The sequence below is a fragment of the Pezoporus occidentalis genome, unplaced genomic scaffold, assembly GCF_034315485.1.
Source record: "Pezoporus occidentalis ecotype Australia unplaced genomic scaffold, CSIRO_AGI_Poc_V1 ctg3, whole genome shotgun sequence".
NCBI classification, from domain to species: domain Eukaryota; kingdom Metazoa; phylum Chordata; class Aves; order Psittaciformes; family Psittacidae; genus Pezoporus; species Pezoporus occidentalis.
In genome coordinates, this window is record NW_026914940.1 from 7,620,333 (window position 1) to 7,643,620 (window position 23,288).

The following is a 23,288-nucleotide window of genomic DNA, read 5'->3' on the forward strand; positions in this document are numbered from 1 at the left end:
GTAAATTTTCACTCATCTTTCATCACTGAGCACTACCTCTTGCTAAGCTATTAAAGCCATATTCACATGCCCCAGAGATTTTGTGAGTGATTAATAACAATGAGATGATTGTTATTTAATTACAGCCAAGAGTATTAGGCAAGGTCATTATACGGTGAATGCACCTGCAGAACAGACTTCCCAGTATAGATCCTTTACATGGCTGGAGCTACATCACTAAAGTACACTGTGAGCATAATGACTCTAAGGAATCTTATGGAAGAATTAATTAATAAATGTTGAAGTGGTTTGATAAAGGAAGTGATCACATGGGTGCGGTATATATCCAAGTGGGTATAAATAACTTAGTACTGACTATGCTGAAATCCATTTGTCCTCCATCCAACTGCTTTCGAATAATATCCCTCAAGGTAAGCCTTTCTAGATGCACTCTATAACACAGGAATCAGGAAGGAAACAATGTAGAATAAGCTATTTGGGACTGTGGAGTTGTAGACTGAAGTATAGGTAAGAGATCTGGGATAGTAGACTATATAAACATTCAGAGCTGTTAGATTTATAGTCTCACTTCCTAATGAAATAATACATTTTTTTAATAGGAATTAATGTGATATTTGACAATAGGAGAGCAGATAATCAACAGTAGATAAATATCTGAAAACTGATAAATAAATATTAATTTATTTGGCTGTAAAAAAGTCCATACCTGACTTACTTAGAAAATTACTGTAAACCTGGGAGTATAGATCAAAACCAATCCATTATCTGTCATTTGATAAATACTAGTGCAAGGCTTCAGAATAATTCTTTACATACATTTATGGAAGGACAAACACACCCAGAACTTAAAGCTCTTAACAACGTGTTTTATCATTAGGAAAAGACATGATGCATTAGATTAGTCTCGATGCAGATTAAATGTTTGACTACAGAGTGGGAGAGATTTTTGTGATGTGAAGAAAACTAGTAGAATGTAATGCAGATTAACTGGGTTCAATAGTATTAATCCCAGAATGTCTCTTGATTTACACAGTGTTTCACAATATCTGCATTTAAACATAATTGTTTAAACAATTTAAAGAATTAAAATTTAAAGAATTGTTTAAATGCCCTGTTAGATCAACTAAGATGTAAAAACTGTTTGTAAAATAAAAGAAACTTCAAGTACACCATTCGACTGCTAAATGAACTCTCCCTGTCAATGGTGCTTTGGCTGAGCCTGTTGACTCATCTAAAGAGATACTGAAACAAATATTGTTTATAAAGGACATTGGTGAAATCTGAAGGATACCTAAGTCTCACCATTGTCGCAATATGTGCATTTACTATAAGGGTAATAACCAAATTGTATTAAGCAGAAATATGGCCAGGCTACAAAACAATGATTTTCTAAGCTGATGCCTTCCCATTCCCAGTTTCAAGAGATAACGTTCTGCCTAATGTTTTACTTAACTCTCCAGGCACACCGGTCTGCTGTGTGACTGTTTCTTGTCTTTGGACTAAAATGATTGCAATTCTGCTGGTGTCTGTGTCAGTGATGTTGTACAGTGGTGAGTAGCAATGTATTTTTATGATTATTTGAAATCTACGTCTAAATACTGCTGTAAGTTTGCGCATTTGGAAACAACCCTTTAGAAGAACACCTTCTCCCCCCTCAAACCCGATGTTCAATGATCAAATACACTTAAATAAGTTTATCTATGGAGTTCTTATAAAATGTATTTTTCTCAGGACTTTTAGTGTAGCAAGAAACATTTAGTGGGATTAAAAATACACCCAAATAAACTGCAACTTTCTTTCTGCTAGTATTTGGTTATTATTTAAATCCTTTAGACTCCAAAAAAGTTACAAGTTAAAAATAAAGAGATTCTACTCGTTCAATACACGTGCATTGTCTAAATTCTCCAAACCATTCAGTGCATCCTGAAATATGACTCATGTTCAGATAAAGCTCCTCCTCCAAGTTTTCCTATGAATAATTTTCTTCACATAACTCTTCTGATTTTCTTGTCATGGGTGAAGGAGCTTCCCTGTGACAGGGGTGGGCAAATATTTCAAGTCTCTGCAGTCCCTGTGCTGTGGGTAGCAGTGTGCAGGTGAAGAGGAGGACTCTTGGAACGTCTAACACCATTTCTGGTCACTCCATGGATTATTTCTAAAGGGAAAAGAAAGATCAGCACCTTGGCATAGACTAAATTCTGCACTGATCTACTTCAATTTCACCAGTCACCTCTCTTCTCAGGGGCTGCAAGCATTAGAAGTCAGTAAAGAAAAAGTTCTAACCAAAAACATATGGGATAAAATATACTGATAAAGCTGAACCTTAAGACTCCTAGTATATGAATAGAAAACTGAAAGAGTATTAGCATTTCCCACTGCAGTGATAGAGAACGCCAAAATACCTACGCCATTTATCCATTATGAATAAAGGGATATTTAGTCCCCAGATGTGAAGGGAACTATATATTGATAATATCTAGAGCACTCAGTAATGTCTGGACACTCAGAAATTTGTCTACATAATGTTTAAAAGAGATTTCTCCCCAAACCTCAAATGCTGTGCCACAGTTTTCATAGTCTTGTCCCCCAGCTAAGCACAATCTGAGGCCAAAGATTTAAAATGTTACCCTTTTTAGGTTTGGAGAGGATTGTTGATTTATATTTATGTGGCATCTATTCTGCTGATCTCTGCTTTGAGACTAAAGCAAGTATCTGTGCATGAACTAGCATCTTTGTGAGAACCTAATGTGATTTACCTTGAATAAATCAAGCAAGTTGGGTTTGCTGCTGCCTGATTTATCCTGGCACAGTCAAGGTTTCTGCTCCCTGAGGATTACAATGACTCCACCCATGCCCTAAATGATGGTGTTTTAATTAGCCACAATTGCAAAACACACCTGGAGGTGCACTGATGGTTTTTTGATGGGCTGTTTTCACAATAGCACTGCAGAAAAGCATTGTCAGAGTGGCAACATCACAGACACAGTCTAGAAAGGTTTTTTACATGTGCCTGAAAGTTCTGTCGGTAAGGTACACAACAGAAAAGCCCAAGAGCTGATGTATCATAGGAGTCTCCTTGGGACATGTGACAAGTCAGCAGGTTGTAGAGAAAAGAAAGAGAAGTTGACATCCCCAGGATCTTCTGAGGTTTAAAGGACTGAGTTTCATAGCGCAATCTTTCACTGGCTTGGCAGGGAGCAACACAGGATCAAAAGACATGACAGTAAAAGAAGAAAAGAGAATAATCCATCCAGAAAGTATTTTCTCTTTGTCCGTCCCATGACAATTTAAACAAAATGAAGCAATCTTATTGGCACACATTGGCTCATTGATCTTGACTTAGTGACAACTAGAAATATGGTTCTTTGCAATAAAAGGATTAGAATAGCCACAGGTTTACTGAGCTGCTGACCCTGTGACAGAGATTTGTCTCTAGGGGAACTCCGAACATGTACGTGTTAATTGGGTGTGTGCAAATGAAGTTTGCTGAGAAGAACAAAGTGCAAGTGAAGGGTTTTGCCCAGGGAGGTTGTGAATGCTTGTCCTGGGTTCAGCACGACAATGCTCCATCCCTGGCAGTGTTCAAGACCAGGTTGGATGAGGCCTTGGGTGACACGGTTTAGTGTGAGGTGTCCCTGCCCATGGCAGGGGGGTTGGAACTGGATGATCCTGATCTCCTTTCCAACCCTAACTATTCTATGATTCTGTGATTCTAAGGATGCTGGAGCAATCACAACTTCAGCAGTTCTGTAACGTGGCTTTATCAGTTCTCTCTGTCTCATTGCAACTCAATGGGATTTTCATGTTTTCCAAAGTTTTGCTGAAAGGACTAAATGATCACTGGCTATTGATCAACAGAGACACTGAGTCTGAACCATGGTGTTACGCAGTGTGCCAAAACATGGCTCCAGATGTGCTTGATAGAAATGGCTTGGGAGAAGGACGTTTGTCATTGCAGAGGAAATACAGGCTTTAATCCAAAAATAAGGGGCAATTTTTCTTTAGCAAGCGTGTGTACGCAAACACAGCATTCAATGCTATTTATTTTGCAAGGCACACCATTGCCTTGCTCGAATTTGATTTACTCCTGGCTGTCAAGCTTTCAACAGACCTGTTTCAGCTGCGTGAAAAGGCCACCCTTTATCAGGAGCTGTTGTGTGGTTTGTGGAAAGCAGTCTGTCCCTTCAGACCTGCTGCAGTGAAGGGTGCTTCTGATGGATTGCTGGTCTTCTAAAAGCTTTTCATTGTGAGCAAGACTTTCAGGAAAAGAAAAACAGAAGAGGAACATCCTGTTCCTATCTCCCTCAATCCCATATCCATATTCTGCCACTAACTTGAGAAATGAGTTGCTGGAGGCATATGGCTCTTACCATGAACATCTTGTTCAGTACACAAAAGTTGTAGACATCCTGAGAAGATACTTATATATAATCTAAGGAAAAGGTCCTATTTTTTTCCTAATCTTTTCCTAAACATAGCTTTAAGCTGTCTATATCTATAAACCCCATTACTCCAGTTTCTTACACTTACATTTATGGCAGGGAAATGCAACAAATTGGCAAGATAACTGTCAGCTCTTTCCCAGAATCTTTCACGGAGACCACAGACAGCTTTCCTAATGCCAGTGTTTCTGAGATATAAGCTATGCCATGAATTTAGCATTAGGGTTTTTCTTCAGTTTTTAGAACCTTGAGCCATTAAATACCTTTAATACCTTAAAAGAAAAAAAAAGTTTAGTTTAAATATATCCAAAGTAAAACATTCTCTCCTAAAATAATGCAAAAAATAAGAAAGAGGAGAAATAGGAAGGGAGAGAACAAGTCTTGATTTCACCCTTGTTCAGGGCATGGCAAATAGAAAGAAAATACATCACAGGATCTTCAAAAGGAAAAATACAATTAAGAAAAAAACAGTTTGGGAAGAGAAGCAATAAGGACTCAGAAAAATGAAAACTCTTGTCTTCAAATAACCATCGAATCATAGAATCATAGAATAGTTAGGGTTGGAAAGGACCTTAAGGTCATCTAGTTTCAGCCATGCTTCAAATAAGAGCACGGGGTTACAGAGTAGAAACATTTGGGACAATGAAACTAGTTGGGCAACTAAAGCAGTGTTATACAATTCTACTGATACATCCCAGCAAGTGCTGCTGTACAGAAGAGTTAACACATCAAACCTACAAGGGTTAGCACATCTTCACCAGCAATACCTCAGTTTAAGCTGAAGTCAATGTGACTTACCAGTATGCTTCCAGGCTTTTCTGGGCGTGGATAGAGCCAAGCAATGGTTTCATGGCTTTGATGGAGCACCTCAGTAGTGTAGGAAGGTATCTGAAATGCCTGCAGTGTATGTGTCATAATAAAGTAAGTATATGGCTTTGATTTGTTGTTTTCATTTATATTTAAATCTTTTTCTTCTCAAATGTGTCTGCTGAAGCAGGTGGCCAAGGATTGGAGAAGCCAGCATTCCTGCCAGAGCTTCTTGACACGCCTGAAAGAATCCTGAGTAAGAATGGTTTAAGCTTTACTTTCTACATTATTGCATGGCAGTGGGGAATCACTTGTACTCAAGAAGCATCGCAGCGGCACGTGCTGTCAGCAAACAGCTAGTAACTCTTATCTCAAGCTGGTTTAGCAACTGAAGCAGGACCAGGGGCAGTCTGGGGGCAGCTCTTGTCATTTACCTTTTAATAAAGAAGTGTGGTTTGTTTATCTTTTCATCCAGACAATGCCACATTCTTCAATGGAGTCTTTCAAAATGTGGAAAGTGTTGCATTATTTTTTGGTAAGTATGCGTTCCATTTGTACTTGAGCACTGAATAGAAATCCCATGGACTTTTCTTTTGTATACACTGAAAAGGAACAGGGATTACTGAGGTTGTAATTTCCCCAAAGACTATAATACTAAATACCGTTAACTGTTGCCATGTTTTAAGGACAAGTGTCAAGCATTGCTCAATGTCTCTGCCTTGTTTAGGCTCTGTTTTCACATGAACATCACTCATGTGTGACCCACACCAGGCTCACCTCCATTGACCTCGATTTTGTGGCTGCTCTCCTTCCAGACTGCCTGGGTTCTCACTTCACCTGGTTACAGTCCATCTTCACGAACTTCCCCGCCCTGCTCAACTTTGTGAACAAAATGAAGTGTGTTACTGGGCTTTGTCCTAGGGACTTTGAAGACTATGGTTGCTCTTGCCGGTTTGAGATGGAAGGACTCCCTGTGGATGAAGCTGATGAGTAAGTGTTAGCCCCATCTGCCCTGACTGGCTGTCAGTGCCCTCATGCTCTGATGACCCGAAGTGTAACACTTGCCTAAACAATTTGAGGACAGTTGTAAAAAAAAGTTTTATTCAGAGTTATTATAAATGCTTTCCACCCCTGTTGAATCTATTCATCACACACAACCTAACTATCTGATATAACCTACAAATGACAATTTCAGCCCTGGTTTATTAGCCCTGTCCTATGTTTTTCCTACCTGCTGGTCAACAGATCATTTTGTTGGGCCAACACCCCATATCAGTCACTTTACAGCATGGCTTGGAAACAAATGAAGTCAAGGTGGTCATAATCTATAGCATATAATGATCCACTTGCTTCTTTTTCTTCATAGCTCAGAATCAATCCATCTTACCACACTTCACTGGGGAGAAATAGTCCCATCCTAGAGATAAAAGCAAAGTCCCTCACACCTGCATACAATTCCACTAGTACAGCTCTGGTGGCACAGCTGATTTAAATTGGTTGCAAATGTGGGTTACTAATGCAATAGCATAAGCAAACACCATACCCATCTCCTTGACAAATCTTACCCAGAAGTTCCAAATTCTTTAAATTCTGGACAGATCTTTGTGAACAAAACCTCACAAATTTCTTTGTACTGGGGGAATTCTGTCTTACCCTTCAATTGGTGCCAAAAACTGGAAGGCCTGTTCTTAAGGTGAGTGGGAGAGCATCAATCCGAGCGGTTTAGTGAGTTTACAATCTTACCAAAGTGTTGGTATTGGGAGCAGTGTAAGGTCATAGTGGGCTATAATGACAATGTTGGCATCTGAAGGGGATTTAAGCATCAACAGAATCAGGTTGCAGCTGAGTATGACTTCAAGTGGCAGGTAGGAGGTTAAGTAGATCTTGCCCTGAATACCTGTGTTGTGAGCACTGGAGCATCCAGGAGCAGAGCAGAACAATGTAACTCAATGGCTTTTCCCAGTATCATGCACCAGGAACTGAACCATCCAACCTCCTCTCTGTGCTTTGGAGGGATGCTGCCGCAGACCCTGACTGGGCTAATGAGAAGAAACGTAATCTCAGGCCAGGACAATCAAATGGTTATTCGCTTATACCAGTGTGAGGTGTGAAAAGAAATTCAAAGAGAATCAGGATCCATGTCTAAATAGAAAAAAGTTTCTTCCAACAATGTAATGTATTAATGCCCTGAGTGAAGACAGCAGTGGCTCAGGAAGGGCTAGTGCCTATAGCTAGATGGAAATGAAACCATCCACTTTCCAGCATGGGATGGCTGGGAAAATGAAAATCTAAGCCTGCTATTGGAAAAAACCCATGGGACTTCTTAAGAAAGCTTTTCTGAGCACTCATGATGACACGCTGAAATAACAGCTCAAATCAGTTCAATGCATTGATACCTGTGGAGCTGAGCACCTGGGCTTTTGCCTTACTTAGCTTCATTTTAATGCAGAGAAGCAGAAATACAGACAGGGCTGAATGATTTATCAGCATGTTTGTCCAAGAACCATCCATAGAGTCTCTTAGTGTTTACAGATAAGTTAGCAGCCCTGCAGTGAGGTTTCCTTAGCGGCATGGCAACCCCGCTGCAGGTTGCAGTAAATGGAGACTGATTATTGCTTTGGCACTGACACAGATACGCCTTTGGTTCAATTGAGCATCAAACCAGTGGCTGTTTTTGTCAGACATGGTTCCTAGTGTGTCCTAATCTTCTCAGTGACTTTATTTCTTGGAAACTAGTTTTGCAAACCTCAGATTTTGTCACTGCCATTTCTGTTTCATAAACAGGGGCTGAACATCTCACTGTAGGGTTTTAAGGCATTGGAAAAGGTTTGTACCAGACCTTTCCCATTTCCCTGAGTAGTTTATTGCATATCTAAATTAGAAGCCCAGTCCACGGGCTCCATTAGGAGCCTCCATAATCAACGGAGAAAGAGAACCATGCCCAGAGGACAATCCATGTCTTACAATTCCCTTCTTACAAAGGGAAGGCAAGTATATTTTCTGATTAACTGTTTCAGGGTTGACATGATTGTGATGCTTCAAACAAACAAGAACTGCAGGAAGTTTGCATAATTATGCAGTTAAAGGAGCTTTTATGTGCTGACACCTCACTAGATCTCAGGCACAAAAAGGAATGGTTCTTGACACTTTTCATCAGCTCTGTGTTTAAAACCCTGTTCTTGATGGAGTTTACAGATTTAGCCCTCATCTCTGAAACAAGACACAGTAGTGTTTGTGGTGTGGAGGAGCCATCAGAGATGCTCTGCTGACTGCTATTTGCCCTCACCTTTGTTCAATACACTCCAGCAGTCTCCTAAACCAGGTTATAGCAGGAAAACCCACCAACAGGCAGCAGAGACCATGGAGTGCAAGAAACTGGGCTTTGAAACTTCATCATCTGGGATAACGCTATTATAGAATAATAGAATAGTTAGGGTTGCTATTCATGAGCTCTGATCCGCTGCTGGCAACCTAAGCAAACCTCATCTCCAATGTCTTTCAACAAGTCAAAAGTGTGATTGTGGTTAGGACTTGGACTGCTTCCATGGTTATGAGGGATATTGCAATAATATATTAATATTGTAAGTGATTAAATATTAAATGCTTCCTAAATATAGGTTGTGAGGAAGTTAATGTGTAGCCTAGAAAGGAGCGTGTTTTTCCCTGCTCTGATCGGTGCAGGAGTGCTTCAGTCCACATTATGTGCACATGCAGGGCAGTGGGTGATGTGTAATAACACATTCACTGTGTCTTTAACAAAATCCCCTATCAGCTTAGTTAAATTAAACTCCTTATATCATTCTACGATCGCGTGGCATCATGATTCCTGGCAGCAGATGCTGGGTTCGAGTGTTAATGTCTCTGCATTCAGCATGGACAAGACCAATGGCAATTCAATAACAGCCCCATGTTCTGAGCCTGTTTCTCTGAAATTAGGATATTTGAGTCTAAATCGAGCAGCAAGCCCCTGCTTTATCTCTGTAACAATTTTATATGGGGTAAATGATGACTGAATGTTTTACTGGTGTTTCATTTATAGCTGATGTGAGTGCACACAGATGCTGTTATAATATAGAAGAAATGGCTTTGTTCAAAAACAGCTGAAGAGCTGACTGATGAAGAGCTGCTTGTTTTAGCTGACTTTCATTGCTATTCACAGCTAAAGTGGTCACACAGACGTTTGGGGTTTGCATTTCAGGCATTTGTGGCTCCTTCCCGTGGCTGTATTTTAATTCTGCTTGTTGCATAGCAGAGAAAGTACAGAAAGAGAGGGTTACACTGCACAGATTTATATATTCTCAGCAAGACACAGGGATTCACAAGGCAGTGCAGACACATTAACCCTCAGTGAGTGCCAGGCTCTGTGTAGTTGTCCAAATCTGCAGTGAGAAAGGTTGTGGCAGGGCTGGAGCTGAGCTCTCTAGAGCCGAGCCATGAGGCACTGTTTGGGAGTTAGTGCTGTGGGTCAGTATTTGGATACTGGCAGTGGATTTCTCATTTAAACTGCCTGTGGAATCCTTGTAAGAACTCAGGTACTGCAGCAGGACAGAAATGCAAGCGTTGTTTCCCACAGACTGCAGACCTGATCCCAGCATTGAGTTCTGCATCCAGCTGTACTTATCGCACTAGACTGACTTAGAGGAAAGTAGTACTCAGTCTTCCTTGTGTCTAGGGACCACACTGAGGACCTCTTTTTCTTCTTTAGCACCTTTTGCATTCTTGAGTAAGAGCAACATGAGAGCATTGCAGTCTGAGCTTGAACTGAAACTAAATCCTGTGCACTGTGTGTTATTTCATCCTTTAAGATGCTGTTTCCAGCACCGGAAATGCTATGAGGAAGCGATGGAGATGGAGTGCACATGGGACCCATCAAAGGTTCCTACAGATGTCAGCTGCTCTACTGAAAACCTGACCTGTGGTAAGATTAACCCATTACAGGAGCTTAATGCTGGAGCCTCACCATGACCAAGAAGCTCGTTTTGCTTTACCCACTGAGGTCATATATAAACTTAGCAGAAACCACCTCCTCATGTGGATTTTGAAGGGATTAAGTGTTCTGCTCAGGACTGAATGGAAATGGGAATACACAGAGGTATCAAAGCCCAACTAGGCAGAGAAATTGAAGTCAAACAGGCTTCATGAACAGGCTGAGGTTTCCCTGACCTTGCAGGTCCACTGGCATTGATCGAGATATCTCCACATATCAGAAGTGCAGTGGATGCTGGGGAAATACCTCACAAACAGTTCCCTTCTGAAGTTTGAAGGCCTCAGTTTTATATACATTGAGGGACCCAAATTATTTGTTCACAGGGTTATATACACTCCTCAGCTACAACAGTATCACCAATGACAACAGACACAATGGCATTACAATAGGAGTTACTCCATGCAACGCTGGTATAGTCCTGGCAAGTGTGGAGTGGGGCTCTTTAATGCCTAATAATTTTTAATACAACATTTCAAGAAGTATTGGCTCTCAGAAAAGATGATAAGCTAGAACATGATTTGAGGATACCAGCAAAGAGGAGAAGAATCCCTAAACTAATACCCTTACAGCTTGCTTAAGCAATCTGATTCAATTTCCTTTTCTTGTTTCAAATTGCAATCGTTTTTGCTATTCAGGCCGATCTATAATGGTCAAAGCGCATTAAAAGAATAGTACATGCCAAAAATATGAAATATAAGGGTGACACCTATGAAAGGTCAATGTTCTTTGAAACTCCGAAAGGTAGAAGTTTTTGAAGTGGGAAAATAGTATTTCCTATGAAACTGTTTCATATCCTTTAGAAGTAAATCACACCTTACATGAAAAGCTTGTCATCTGGACTTCGAATTCTTGGAGATAGGAGGGATGTATTAATGAATTCATGAAATGACAAAGCTGGTATCAGCTGGATTAAGTTTTCCATGGGAAAACTAGAGGCAGTAAAGCACTGCTCTTTAGTCCTTAATACTCTATGGAAGGAACCAGCAGTGTCAGGCTACATTGGCATTTCACAACCAGTGTTGGCCTGTGAAACTTGACTGTGTTTAATGTGAAAAATCACAGTACAAATAGGTTTGCATTAATGAACATAGACAAAAACCTTACAGGGAGGAAAAAGCAGGTGATGGAAAAGGTTTTTCAATAGTACCTTGTTTGGATCCTTGTTTTATTTCCAGATTCTGGGGATCCCTGTGAACAGCTCCTCTGCAACTGTGACAAAGATGCCATTGAATGCTTGGTGAAGGCACATATTAACTCCTCCTTGAATGGGCTGGATATTTCCTTTTGTCCACCTCTGGTTACAGGTAATAATGAGGACCTGATTGACTGCCTCTTCCTGCTTGCTTTTTCAACTAGCATCAAATCTGACCCAAGAATGAAGCAGTAGCTGGGCACTTCGCTGCAATAGGTCCAGGACTCCGACCTGTTCTCCGTTTCATGTGTCCTTTCCATTTACTGCTACTCAAGTGAATTCCAAGAGAGAAGAAGGTAGACTAATTGCTGTCCTGGAGCCCATCCAGGAGAGGTTACCGACCTCCTGAGGGGGCTGGAGCACAGGATGAAAAAGGAGGAGGCTCAGGGTAGATCTCTTTTCTGTCCTCAATAGTAGTGTGCCTATTGAGGTGTGGAGAGAGAGTCAGACTGTTACTGGAGTTGCTCAGAGACAGGACAAGAGTCAAGAGACACAACTGCAACAGGGAAATTCCAGTTAGATAGGAAGGAATTTTTATTTCAGGAAGCTCTTGCACCCCATCCCTGGCAGTGTCCAAGGCCAGGTTGGACATAGGTTTGAGCAACCTTGTCTAGTGGAAGGTGTCGCGGCCCATGGCAGGGGAGTGAAACTGGATGAGCTTTAAGGTCCCTTCCAACCCAAATCATTCTATGGTTATTATTCCATGATTTTGCCAACCTGATAGTTGGGATGATTAGTGACCCCTCTGAGGTCACTAGCAGGAATGCCAAACTGCCAAAATATCGCTAGCCCAAATATTCCTCAAACCATATAAAAACTAACTGGAAAAGCAAAAATAGACCTACTCTGTTCTGTTATTTGGTTTTCATCTTGGAAGGCAAAATCCTCTCTAAAGTCGAAGGGGATATTTATCTCCATTGTCATACACGGATCTCTGCTCTGTAGCTGAAATTACAGCCTTCTAAGACTGAATACCTGTCCTGTGGGAACAGGGCTGGATTAAAAACTTAATTCATATGGATTGCAATCAGAGCACAGCAAGGGGGGAAGACCTTTGAACTCCCAAGCTGAGACAGAGGTTAAAAAGCAATACTAGTTTTTCTAAGCCTTTGGCTCATATTCACACACCCCAGTGCTAAATAAGGATGGATACACACCTCTATATCAGGCTCTGGATGTGCAGCCCCTTGTGAACAGGTCAATGGAGAAGAAAATGCCAAAGGAATGTGTGCATCAAAGGCAGAAAATAGCTTTGTGTAAGCCAGGAATCTTTGACTAGGATCAGATGGCTCTAATAGTGAGTGTGTCAGTTCCAACACATTACAAATACGGGGAAATTGTTAGGTGCTAACAGGAAAATCATGCTAGTTTTAGCTCTGCTGATAAAGATAGATTCAATTTTAGCTCACCTGATACCTCTCTAATTTTAGGCTTCTGATTATATTTCTTAATGGAAAAATAAAGTCCTTTGAATGAAACATCTTCATTTAGTGTTCACTCCTGTTATTATCTTTCTGTGTAGTTCTGGCCAGTGCAGGCTTTTTAAAGAAAAATAATGACCTCATCTGACAAATTTCTAGGAAAAATATTTTGGCAGATTCATTATTACAGAGAAAAAGTTGAACGAAATGGGGATGTATTAGCCTAAATCTTTGCTAACAGGAATAAATTCTATGAACACCCCGTTTGCCCTATTCAGATTAAGCAGTGACAAACGCCCTCCTCGCACTTCAGTTGATGAGAGAACTTTCTCTTTTTTCAGAAACCACCAGCAAAAGAGAGCTGACAACACTTCATACAAAGGGTACGTGCTCATTTCTGTGATTCACTGACTGCAGTGTGTTAAGCTGAGACCAATTTATATTCAGAAGAATAACCCCATTATATAGAAGCCATGGATTCCTTTCTGAGAAGCAAAGTTTTAGCAAGATGCCAAAATATGAAAGGCAGAGAAATAAGCCCAATAAACCAAAGCACCATTTTTGTGACAAGTGTTTACTCAGGTGCACAGGAAAACTTCAGCCAAATGACTCCTTTTTCTGAGAAGGAATTCAGAAGAGAACCCCGAGTTTCATTGAGAAATAATATAAGTAATGTACTAAAAGCAGCTTAAAAGCAGTTTCAGGTGTATCCTTTTCTATTTTCATGCCCATTTAGGGCCCTGCTCCAACAAGCATCCTAACCAAGTGCTTTGATTTAAACATATAAGCTTTGCATTTCAATATTTAATTCTTATCTTGATACCTTCACTATTGGCCACGTATCCAAGTACCTGCTGAAATGGGAATGTAAAAAATGCCGATCACCAGGCAGTTTCTCTTGTTTAGGCTGAAATTCTTTGTGATAGAGACTGAGGGATTCTTTTATGATGATGATTATTATAGTGCATGCTACTGAGTAGAATTTAGTATCAGCAGTGAACAAATAGCAAGGCAGGATTTAGTGCTGCTACTGTAATTATCAATAATTAGGTTTGGATTTGCTGTATTTAATATAAATATGATATATATATTACAATAATTAGGTTTTGATTTTCTATATTTATATAATATAAATATGATACACATATTTATATACAAAGTAACCGTACAAAAAGGACAATAATAATATTTATGACAAAATTACATGCTGATCATGTTATGCCAACATCCAGTCTAATGAGCATCCTAAGCCATGACTCTCTGGAGTAAGAACGCTTTTATTTCTGCAGACTTACTTCGTCTTGGGACTGATGGAACACAGCCTGCAACTGCATCCATAGAAGAAGGTTTGCAACTTGCAGTGCAGGAAGCACTGTTTTCAGCTCCCAAAAGCTGAAAGGATAAAAGACAAGAATGAGCTGTTTGCTTTCTTTCTGCCCTTCCCAAAGGACTGATATAAAAGTAGATATAATGTTTTGGTGATTGAATTCAAGGCTGAATGAGAAGGTGCTGGTTTTCAGTTTGTGCCTAATGCAATGTGCCTAACCAGTGTTCATAGTAAGTTTACCAAGGGCTGAGAATAAGAACTCCACAACAAACCTTGTTTTCATCAAAGCAGACCTTTTTTATCCCTGAGAACACAGGTAGAAGCAGGTGAGCCGTTTGGCAGACACGTGCTATGTAGGTGCCAACCACTGGTCCCACAGGCAGTTCCATACTTCTTGTCTTTAAAGAGATATTTGTTTATAAAGGATCAAGCTGTACCATGAAGAAATATCAAGCATGGTTTGTGACAAATGAGCCAGCATTTTAGTGGTTTATTTACTTGCAGACATCCAGGCTCAAGTCCCTGTTACTCTGGTAAGTCCCGAGTGAGTTCCTAAACCATGAGACCAAGTGGTTCTTCTGACAATCTTCATTTCTTACTTCTACAATCAAGTTATCTTATTCAGGAATGGATGCTCACAAAATCTCATTGCTGTAGTATGAGAGAGAACTATTTACTTTTCACCTGCGTGGTGTGCACTGCAACACAAGAAAGAGGCCATGGGCAGAAGTCATCCAAAGTCCTGGGTGGTTCTGGGGGCACACCTAGTAAGTAAGGTCCAATTCACACAGCAGTAGACCAGTTTTTGATGATCCATAGTCCAATTTAGCTGAGGCACTCTTGTAATCAAAAACAAAACCAGTGTTGTGTACAGGGATCTTGTATTTAACAAGTACCAAGTCACTGTGCACTGGATGGGTGCAACCAAGCAACCACTCATAACACCATAGAATCAACTAGGTTGGAAAAGACCTTTAAGATCAAGTCCAATCATTACCTCAGGACTGCCAAGACCACCACTAAACCATGTCACTGCGGGCCTCATCTACACAGTTTTTGACCACTTGAACACTTGAGAAGAGATGGAAAGTTGCACTTTTGAGGAACTTAAGAGCTCAGGTTCAAGCTGTTGTGTGCTCTCCCATGTTTCTCAGTAAGCCATAGCCCTAAGTGTGAATCTAGAATAATGAAAAAACATAAAATCATATGGACTTTTTTTTGCCTTTTTTTCCCCCTTCCATTTTCATCCTTTTTTTTTTAATAAAAAAAAAAAAAAGAAATATTCCTTCAGACTTTAACAATTTTTCTTTTCATTTTTTTAAAAAAGTGCCACAAAACAAGGGTGCTCTATGCTGAGTGTAAGTGCTGGCTGTTTCTCCATGCCTCCCCTGTATCATGGTGGGGTATTTACTGGATATTTCTTGTTCTCACCTAACAGTTGGCTCCAATATTGGCTCATGTTTTTCTAGCTGCTGCTGGGAAGCTTGGTAGTAGAAACCTGAGAACTCCAGGAGGAGTGAGTGCACCTGCATTTGCACATCTGTAGCAATCTTTTACTTCCTAAAAAAATGATTACTCATGGTCTCTAAGGAGATATCACTCATCATAAGGCTCAAAATAGTGCCAAAGGATAAAAACCTGCATTAGGAACTTCAGAAAGCTGAAAACATACCAGAAGCCATAATAGTCAGACTTTGAAGGAAACATTTGGAGAACTACTTCCCATTTAACTAGTTGTCTCTCCATTTAAGCCCAAATGAGAGCCACCATCAACAACCGTGGAAACTGTATTAAACCAAAGCTAAGTACTACTGCGAAGCAATGGCAAAGACGTTCTTGATCACATCATAAAATCCTAACGCATGAAAAAGGTGCAGAGATTAATTTTTGGATCATTTGATAGCTATGTTTGTAATTTATCAAAAGGTAGCTGACAAATGAAAATAACTTTATCAGGTAAAAAAATAAAATTGGAGGTTAAGGAAGTATTTTCCTTTGTAACTCCCCGTTATACTTGACTTTGAATGCAGGTGTTTATGAGAAACGTGGCATCTGTGTGCTACAGTGAAATTTTATACCTAACCCTCTTTAGTGCATTTGTCTGTCAAATGAATTTAATATTGAATTTGCTACTTCAGTCACATTTATGCTGTAAAGCACATTATTTGAACGCAGCAATAAGATTATTTGATCAGCATCGCTTTGTCTACAACAATTAATGCACTGCTGATATAAACAGGCAGATCGCTATATATGAAACGCCTGGCTCTTCCTGCACTGCTGAAAAAGCTTTCTCAGCAGCTTGACTTTTCATAAGAGTTTGTGCTGGCAACTTGTTTTCTGAGTCTACATTTTCCTTCTTCAACAGTGAACTCCTTTGAGCCCAGTGAGATGGCCCTGGGGACTTCCAGAGCCAGAGGTAAGAGTCTGATTATACTGTTGTTGATGAATCAGGCACTCTTTACTGCAGGTGAAATTGGATTTTGGTTTATGAAGCTCTGTGGTGTCACAGTTAAAAATCTGCAGCACAGGATTTCTAGATAATACTCTGGTTAATGCTCTGGTTCTTCCACTGACTTGCACATCCTTCAGCAAACCACTTCGCTTTTCCCAATCACCCTCTTTGTAAAACAAGGCTGATAGTTATGCTAAGCTTTATGATGTTTCAGTGAATTCAGTCCAAAAATACACTGCAGAAATGCAGCAGGTAGGTCACTACCACGATGCCTCTGTTTTTTGTGCAGTTACCACAAGGGACCACAGAGTTACAGCTCCTGCTCCCCCCGTCCTCCCAATAAAAGGTCAGTGACTCTCAGCCTTCCTTCCTCTTTGACTGACACAGAAATATTTCATCTAAAAGCATCACAGTTAATAATCTATGCAGTGAGAACAGGGCTGCCAGAGAATAACATTTAGATTAGGGTCAGATTGCATATACACCAACAATAAAACCAGACTGTGAAGTATCAGCTGTTTGCTGCCTCCAGCCATTCATTTGCATTCTTCATTACTTGCAAAAACCTCTTCACATAAGATTTTCTGATATAATGGTCTATCCTTTAAATTACATTCATAGCACCTGCTGCCAGAAGGGTTCATTTTGATTTTTCCTCCGTCTTTATAACATGGAATTTCATAGAATTCTTTCCCAGTCTAAGCCCTACTTCAGCTTTTGCAATTCTTAGCACTTTGATCCCAGCCACACCAGTAGCTACAGCTGGAAGTGGAGCACCTTGGTAGACTTTGAAGTTCTCATTGGCCCCTTTTTTTGTAGAAAGAAACATTCATGTAGACAAACACACCAGAAAAACACCAATAAGCACTGAATATGGGTGTAGAAAGTCGCTATTTTTTGACATTGATTGCATTGTCTGAGCAGTATCCATATCTCCCACCCCACAGACATTTGACATTGCTGTACTAAGCACTGGTCAAAAATCACTAACTATTCTCATCTGTCAAAACCCTGTGTTGCTTGCAGACCTGCATGGCTCCTGGAAGATTATTTGTACCATCTATTTTTAGCTAAGTGCATTTCCCAAACTCTAGTTTTATTTTCTACATCTGGCAGGAATTGCTTTCATTTTAACACATCACTGTCAAAGCGGCATAAAATGTGCACCTTGCCGAGCTGTTAACACTAGTGTGTTGCTACTGATCCCTTTCTGCAAACTTTCATGGGCTTCGTTGTGTTCTTAGCAGGATTTTCATTATTTTAATCTATTCCCTTACCATATGACAGGTCATTTCCAACACATACTAAAACCGGAACATCAGAGGGACAAATTTAATGAATTTGAGTTTAATCCAGTTAATAAGTTGACCCATGGAATTCAAAAGGAAAGGCTTTAAACACGTGGAAACACATGTTCACTAGTATTCTCCAAGTATTTTGTTTGTGAAATGCCACATTCTTCATATTGACATTCAGGTGAAATGAATGCATTTGATTTCCTTTCATAGAATCATAGAATAGTTAGGGTTGGAAAGGACCTGTTTTCATGTACAAGTTAGCTTATACAAAAAAGCTTAAAAAAAGAAAGGAGATGTTAATCAATTCCCAAATGAAATAAAATATTCCCATTCAACAATAAAGCTTCAGATAATCTATAAACAAATACCAGTTTTTAGGATAAAGAATCTCCTTAAAATTATCTTTCTATTTAACCTCAACTTATTTTCCCCTTGCCATTTCCTTGTGGCTACTACACAGCCATCCTTTAGTTTCCCAGCGCTGCATCAGTCAAGCAATTTTCCTGCCTTCGCTAATGTTTCTCTCTGTTTGTCACCCTCATGTGAACTGACACCTATTTTTTGAGCAGTTTACTCTGAAAATGACATCTCATGACACCTCCCCTTGCACTTCATCTCTCAGCAGGGCTGACTAACCAGCAAACCCTATTATTTGCAGCAACATATAAGGTTTTAAAAATTAAACAGTGGTTAAACTGGGTGTATTTAACCAAAGCCTTATCTTCTGAAAGGCAAAGGATGTGAAGAAATGACCAGTGTAGATACTCTTTGATTTTCCAGTTTTCATCCTGAATGTTTCTTCTCTATGACCATCAACTCGCACCAGCTCTGCCTGAGGATATTACTCTGACCGACTATCTAAAATGAAAATCTTACTGTTTATTTCCTGTGTTGTTTTCTGCTTTCCTCTTTCTGCTTATTCAGAGGAAGATGGATTTATGGAAGCTGCAGTGTCAGTGGAAGAGATAACCACGACCCCAGCCTCGTTCCCAGCAGGTCTTAACTCACTGCAAGTCAAAATGGTTCCCACAGAGAAGATTCCTGCAGCCATATCCGCAAGGACAAAGGAAGAGGGCAAGTAAAAATGATTACACTTATTCTAATTTACAGCAGTCCCCTATTCCTGTTCACAGCTACCTGAAGATTCAACATTTCTCACAGATATGTAGAATAACACTGTTTTCTCCCTAAATCTGGATAGATCACATAGAATACAGAGTGCACAACACAGACTGCACTGAAAGGAACGGTTCATTGTCCAACACCCACCAGGAAAGCTTAACTAACCATTAATGAACAGCCTTCCAACTATGAATTAAACAAGTGCTAGGGGACTGCCAATGGATTGTGGCTCAGAATATACACTTTTAGAGCCATTACTGAAAGAAGTGTTTCTTCTGCCTTTGCAAGTCTAATCTATGCATATGTTATCTCCAGAGACAAGCCCTGCAAGGGGTGGCCAAAGCCCAACTTCTTCTGGAATAGCTCTGGAGCTAGTACTGTCTGACAGGAGAGCCAGTGAACCTGCAGGAAAGGGTAAATGAAGTTGGTGTTTTTTCCCTGTTATATGAAATTAAATATTCAGCTACCTCTACATTTATAGGTAGGTATGTGTGTGTTACATATATTACATATAAATATTGCAGCTATTCTAAACCAAGGACCTATGTATTGGTATTTACAAGAGCAACAGGAGATGCATTCACCTCCAAAAAATGGGACAATTTAACCTCTTCCACCAATGTGCTATCATTAACACGTACAGAAACTATTTATGATTAGGTTATAAGTACATTTCTCATACAGTACCAGATCTAAACTGAGCTCATTGAACGTTTCCTCTTGGTTTTAGGCAGTAATTGAGTCTTTGAGTTACTTTATTTTACAAGCAGTGGAAGCAATAAAACAAACTTCCCCTGCTCCTCACTCTGAGGAGTTTCCTCCAGCACTGTAGTCATTGCACATCAATGTGCAAGCACATGAGGTTAGGACTGTCTTTTCTGAACTAGCCAAGACAGAAACTACTGCACGGGTTTGATCAGCTAGGAATGAATATTGCAGAAGAAAAAAAAAGTCTATGAAGGATTACAAAGTACTCTTATGGCAATCCAATTTGACTTGCAATTTGTATCTTAATTTTTCCCCGCACACTTCTGCTGTTCTACTCAGTATTAATCTCAGAGCCATAGTTCATGAAGTGGAGCCATCATTCAGAAATAGTAAAAAGTTGTCTTTGAAAGTTTCTGATAGCTCTGAAAATTCTTCTCTCATCACATGAGAACCCCCAGACCAGTGAAAACATGATGTGTCAAATAACATTTTTTGCTTTACAGTATGTGAGCGATTAACCTTTCTGCAAGAGAGAGGAAATGGAAGAGCAAAGAGGGAGCTGCCCCAGCTAGGAGAAATGCTGTTCTGTTTAACTGAGCGATGCCCAGAGGAATTTGAGTCTTATGGTTGCTACTGTGGCCAAGAAGGGAGAGGTTATCCGGCTGATGCACTGGACAGGTGTGGGCTCTTCTATAATCTGCTATTACCTGTGGGTATTATTGGGTGCTTATGGACCAACAAAGATCAGTATTGCTTTTGTTGGGCCTTGTATAGCTAGGTACCAGTAGTGAGGCCACATTTTTTTCCCACATTTTTTGGGGGGGGGGGGGAGAAATCCGCTTAAATACATAAATTCTTTGATGTCACTAAGACATTCTATTATTGCATCAATTCAATGTTTTGAAGAGACTTACTGACTCAAGAAAGGAGAATGATGGGAAGTAAGTAGAGCAGAAGGAAGAGTGTATCAAAAGATGCTGTGAAACTTGGCTAAGAGGCAGTTTGGAAAATGGTTTATGAAGAGTTATACACCCTTGCCACCCTGTCTTTCAGAAGAGTGTAAAGCACAAGTGAATGCCAGAGCTGCAGCCAAGAGACCTGCTGTGGCTACCATGTACTGTCACGGCATGGCTGACCAAGAGCAGGAATTCATAGAATCATGGTATGGTTTGGGTTGGAAGAAACCTTAAATTTTACCCAGTTCCAACCCCCATGCCATGGACAGGGACACCTTCCATTAGACAAGGTTGTTTCAAGCCCCGTCCAACCTGGCCTTGAACACCTCCAAGGATGTGGCAGCCACAGCTTCTTTGGGCAGCCTGTTCCAGTGCCTCACCACCCTCACAGTTAAGAATGGCTTCCTTATATCTCACCTAAATCCTCCTTGTTTAAGTTTGAATTCTGGAGCAATGAAGAGAATTCAACCAAAGGAATCTCCCTTGAGAGCGTTGCATTTAAAACTAAAAATCTCTCCCTGTGTGGAAGTTCATAATAGCTGGGGCCACATTGAGGCCCCACTAAGTACAGCACTTAGTAGGTGACAGTTACAATTGTAATATATGTTAAAATTAAAACAGAACCCCTTAAGAAACTACAGGTACGGGAGGACAGTAGGAACAGTTTGGGTTATTTTACTTTTTGATGGAGAGTGTTTTTCCATTATATGAAAACTGAGATTTTAGTTTTAACAGACATTGAAAATAAAGAAGTAAAATAATTGTGACTACTCTGTGATGTAAGGAGCATTTTTCACTTACATCTAATGTTTATTTCAGGTGCTGCCTCTCTCATCGCTGTTGTATAGAACAAGTTATGAAACTTGGATGTCATGCAGAAAGAAGTTCAAGATCTGAAGTTGTGTGTTTCGATCATAAGCCAAACTGTAAGTAAACTTCCAATGTCCTGATGACAGTGTATTGAAGCATTACAGACCAAATGTCACCATGTGAGCTGCTGGAGCTGAGTATAGAGACACAAAAATTTGGCTTACAAAACATTTGCAATGCTAACTATAAACCTGAGCTTTCTTCCTAGCTGAGATAAAGGGTATTACATCACTGTGTATGATGTGACCTGGTCAGACTGAGAAAACTACACTCAAGACATTTTTTGGTTGGAGAGAGAAGTCAGCTGTTGGTGTCTTTACATTAACAAGTTCAACTAAAGCCAGTCGCACCTTCAGTTGCCCAGCGCCTTGTTGTCAGGCTTATATTTAGATGGTAAAAGGTGAATTTGGAAACTAAAATTTAAGAAAGATTGGAAAATTTTCTTTTCAAAAGCTCATCTTCCCATGGCAAATCACACATTGACTAACTTTAACTTCAATCAAACAATTCTGAACTTTCTTTTTCAGGTGTTGGTTGGAGCATGTGTGAGAAACTACTATGCACTTGTGATAAGACAGCTGCCGAGTGCATGGCTTCTGCCTTCTTCAATGAAAGCCTTAAGCTTCCACACAGGCAAGAGTGCCAAGAGGAGAAAATCTCATGTCAAAGTGACCCTTATGAAAGGCCTTCAACAGGCACAGGAACAGGCACAGGGATTTCCAGCTCCGAGGAGAGCAGTGAGGAGGAAGGCCCACTGGGGAGCGTATTAAGAAGAGCAAAGAGAGATACACACCATCGCATTGGAAACTCCAGAGCTGTGCAACATGAAGGCAGATAACCAACTACCACTATACACTTGAGGAACAACATGGATACTTTCACAGTCGGTCACTGCATACCTTGCTCTTTCTTATCACTCCAGTGCCTGCCTTACACTTTCCAGCACACAAGTGACATAATCATAGACTAAGTATTAGATGTTAGGCTGTATACCTTCTTACCATAGTGAGGTCAGCGCTATGGATCACCTACTTAGGTCAGATGTTTAAATGTGTAAATGATTATTTCACACTGTTCTGTATAATTTCATTTGATTTCTACGTAAAAACTGCTGTGATCAAAGACTGATTTTGCTAACTGCGTAGTTGGTTCAGACTGGATCTTGCTTATGGTGGCTAAATATTTCAGGTTCTTAATTAAACTAATCTGCAACTACTCCAGCTCCTTTTGTAGATGTTCTTCCTTTACTGAGCTTAGCAGGAAACTCAGAAGAAAACCCAAGGTAGTTAATAAGTTCCTTCTTCCCTTCCTATCTAACTGCAATTTCAACCTGCAGAGTTTCTGCTGGCCAATCAGATCATGACAGTAGAAAGCCCATTCTTTGCCCCAAAACTATGTACTATGCTCGGTTACTTCCAGTTTTGGGAGATTTCATTACACTAAAGGGATTAAATTTAAAGGATCTGCTACCTGGGATCAAGTAAAACTGATGCATTCCAGAGTATGTCATGTAAAGCTGGAATAATGCTTTCTGCTTTTTACTAAACCCAAGTTTGATTGCTTTTGTTTCCAAACTCACCCCTCATAAGATTCACCAGTTATCAGACAACAGCAGTATAAAAGGATATATACGTCCTTTTACTTGATAAGGTGTTAATCTACACTATGCTTTGATCATAAAATATTGTCAAAAGAAATTAAAT

At 40.1% G+C, this 23,288-nt stretch overlaps 1 protein-coding gene across 1 annotated transcript; it reads left to right on the plus strand.

Annotated features, from left to right (window-relative positions):
- Nucleotides 1-1,450: 1,450 nt before the first annotated feature.
- Nucleotides 1,451-22,805, plus strand: OC90 (otoconin 90). Its single transcript, XM_062627365.1, has 14 exons — nucleotides 1,451-1,550; nucleotides 5,440-5,505; nucleotides 5,725-5,784; nucleotides 6,065-6,239; nucleotides 10,055-10,167; nucleotides 11,412-11,540; nucleotides 13,191-13,232; nucleotides 14,139-14,195; nucleotides 16,545-16,595; nucleotides 18,854-19,009; nucleotides 19,355-19,465; nucleotides 20,263-20,437; nucleotides 21,535-21,641; nucleotides 22,113-22,805. Exons 1-14 carry the CDS (start codon nucleotides 1,505-1,507, stop codon nucleotides 22,421-22,423), a joined length of 1,599 nt encoding a protein of 532 aa, XP_062483349.1. The 5' UTR covers nucleotides 1,451-1,504; the 3' UTR covers nucleotides 22,424-22,805.
- Nucleotides 22,806-23,288: the final 483 nt, after the last annotated feature.

Bases quoted from the DNA above. Each gene is read 5' to 3' on its own strand.
- OC90 (XM_062627365.1), top strand. From the start codon at position 1,505: ATGATTGCAATTCTGCTGGTGTCTGTGTCAGTGATGTTGTACAGTG. The intron at 5,506-5,724 runs GTAAGAATGGTT...CTTTTCATCCAG, and splicing joins CACGCCTGAAAGAATCCTGA to ACAATGCCACATTCTTCAAT. The intron at 14,196-16,544 runs GTTTGCAACTTG...CTTCTTCAACAG, and splicing joins AACTGCATCCATAGAAGAAG to TGAACTCCTTTGAGCCCAGT.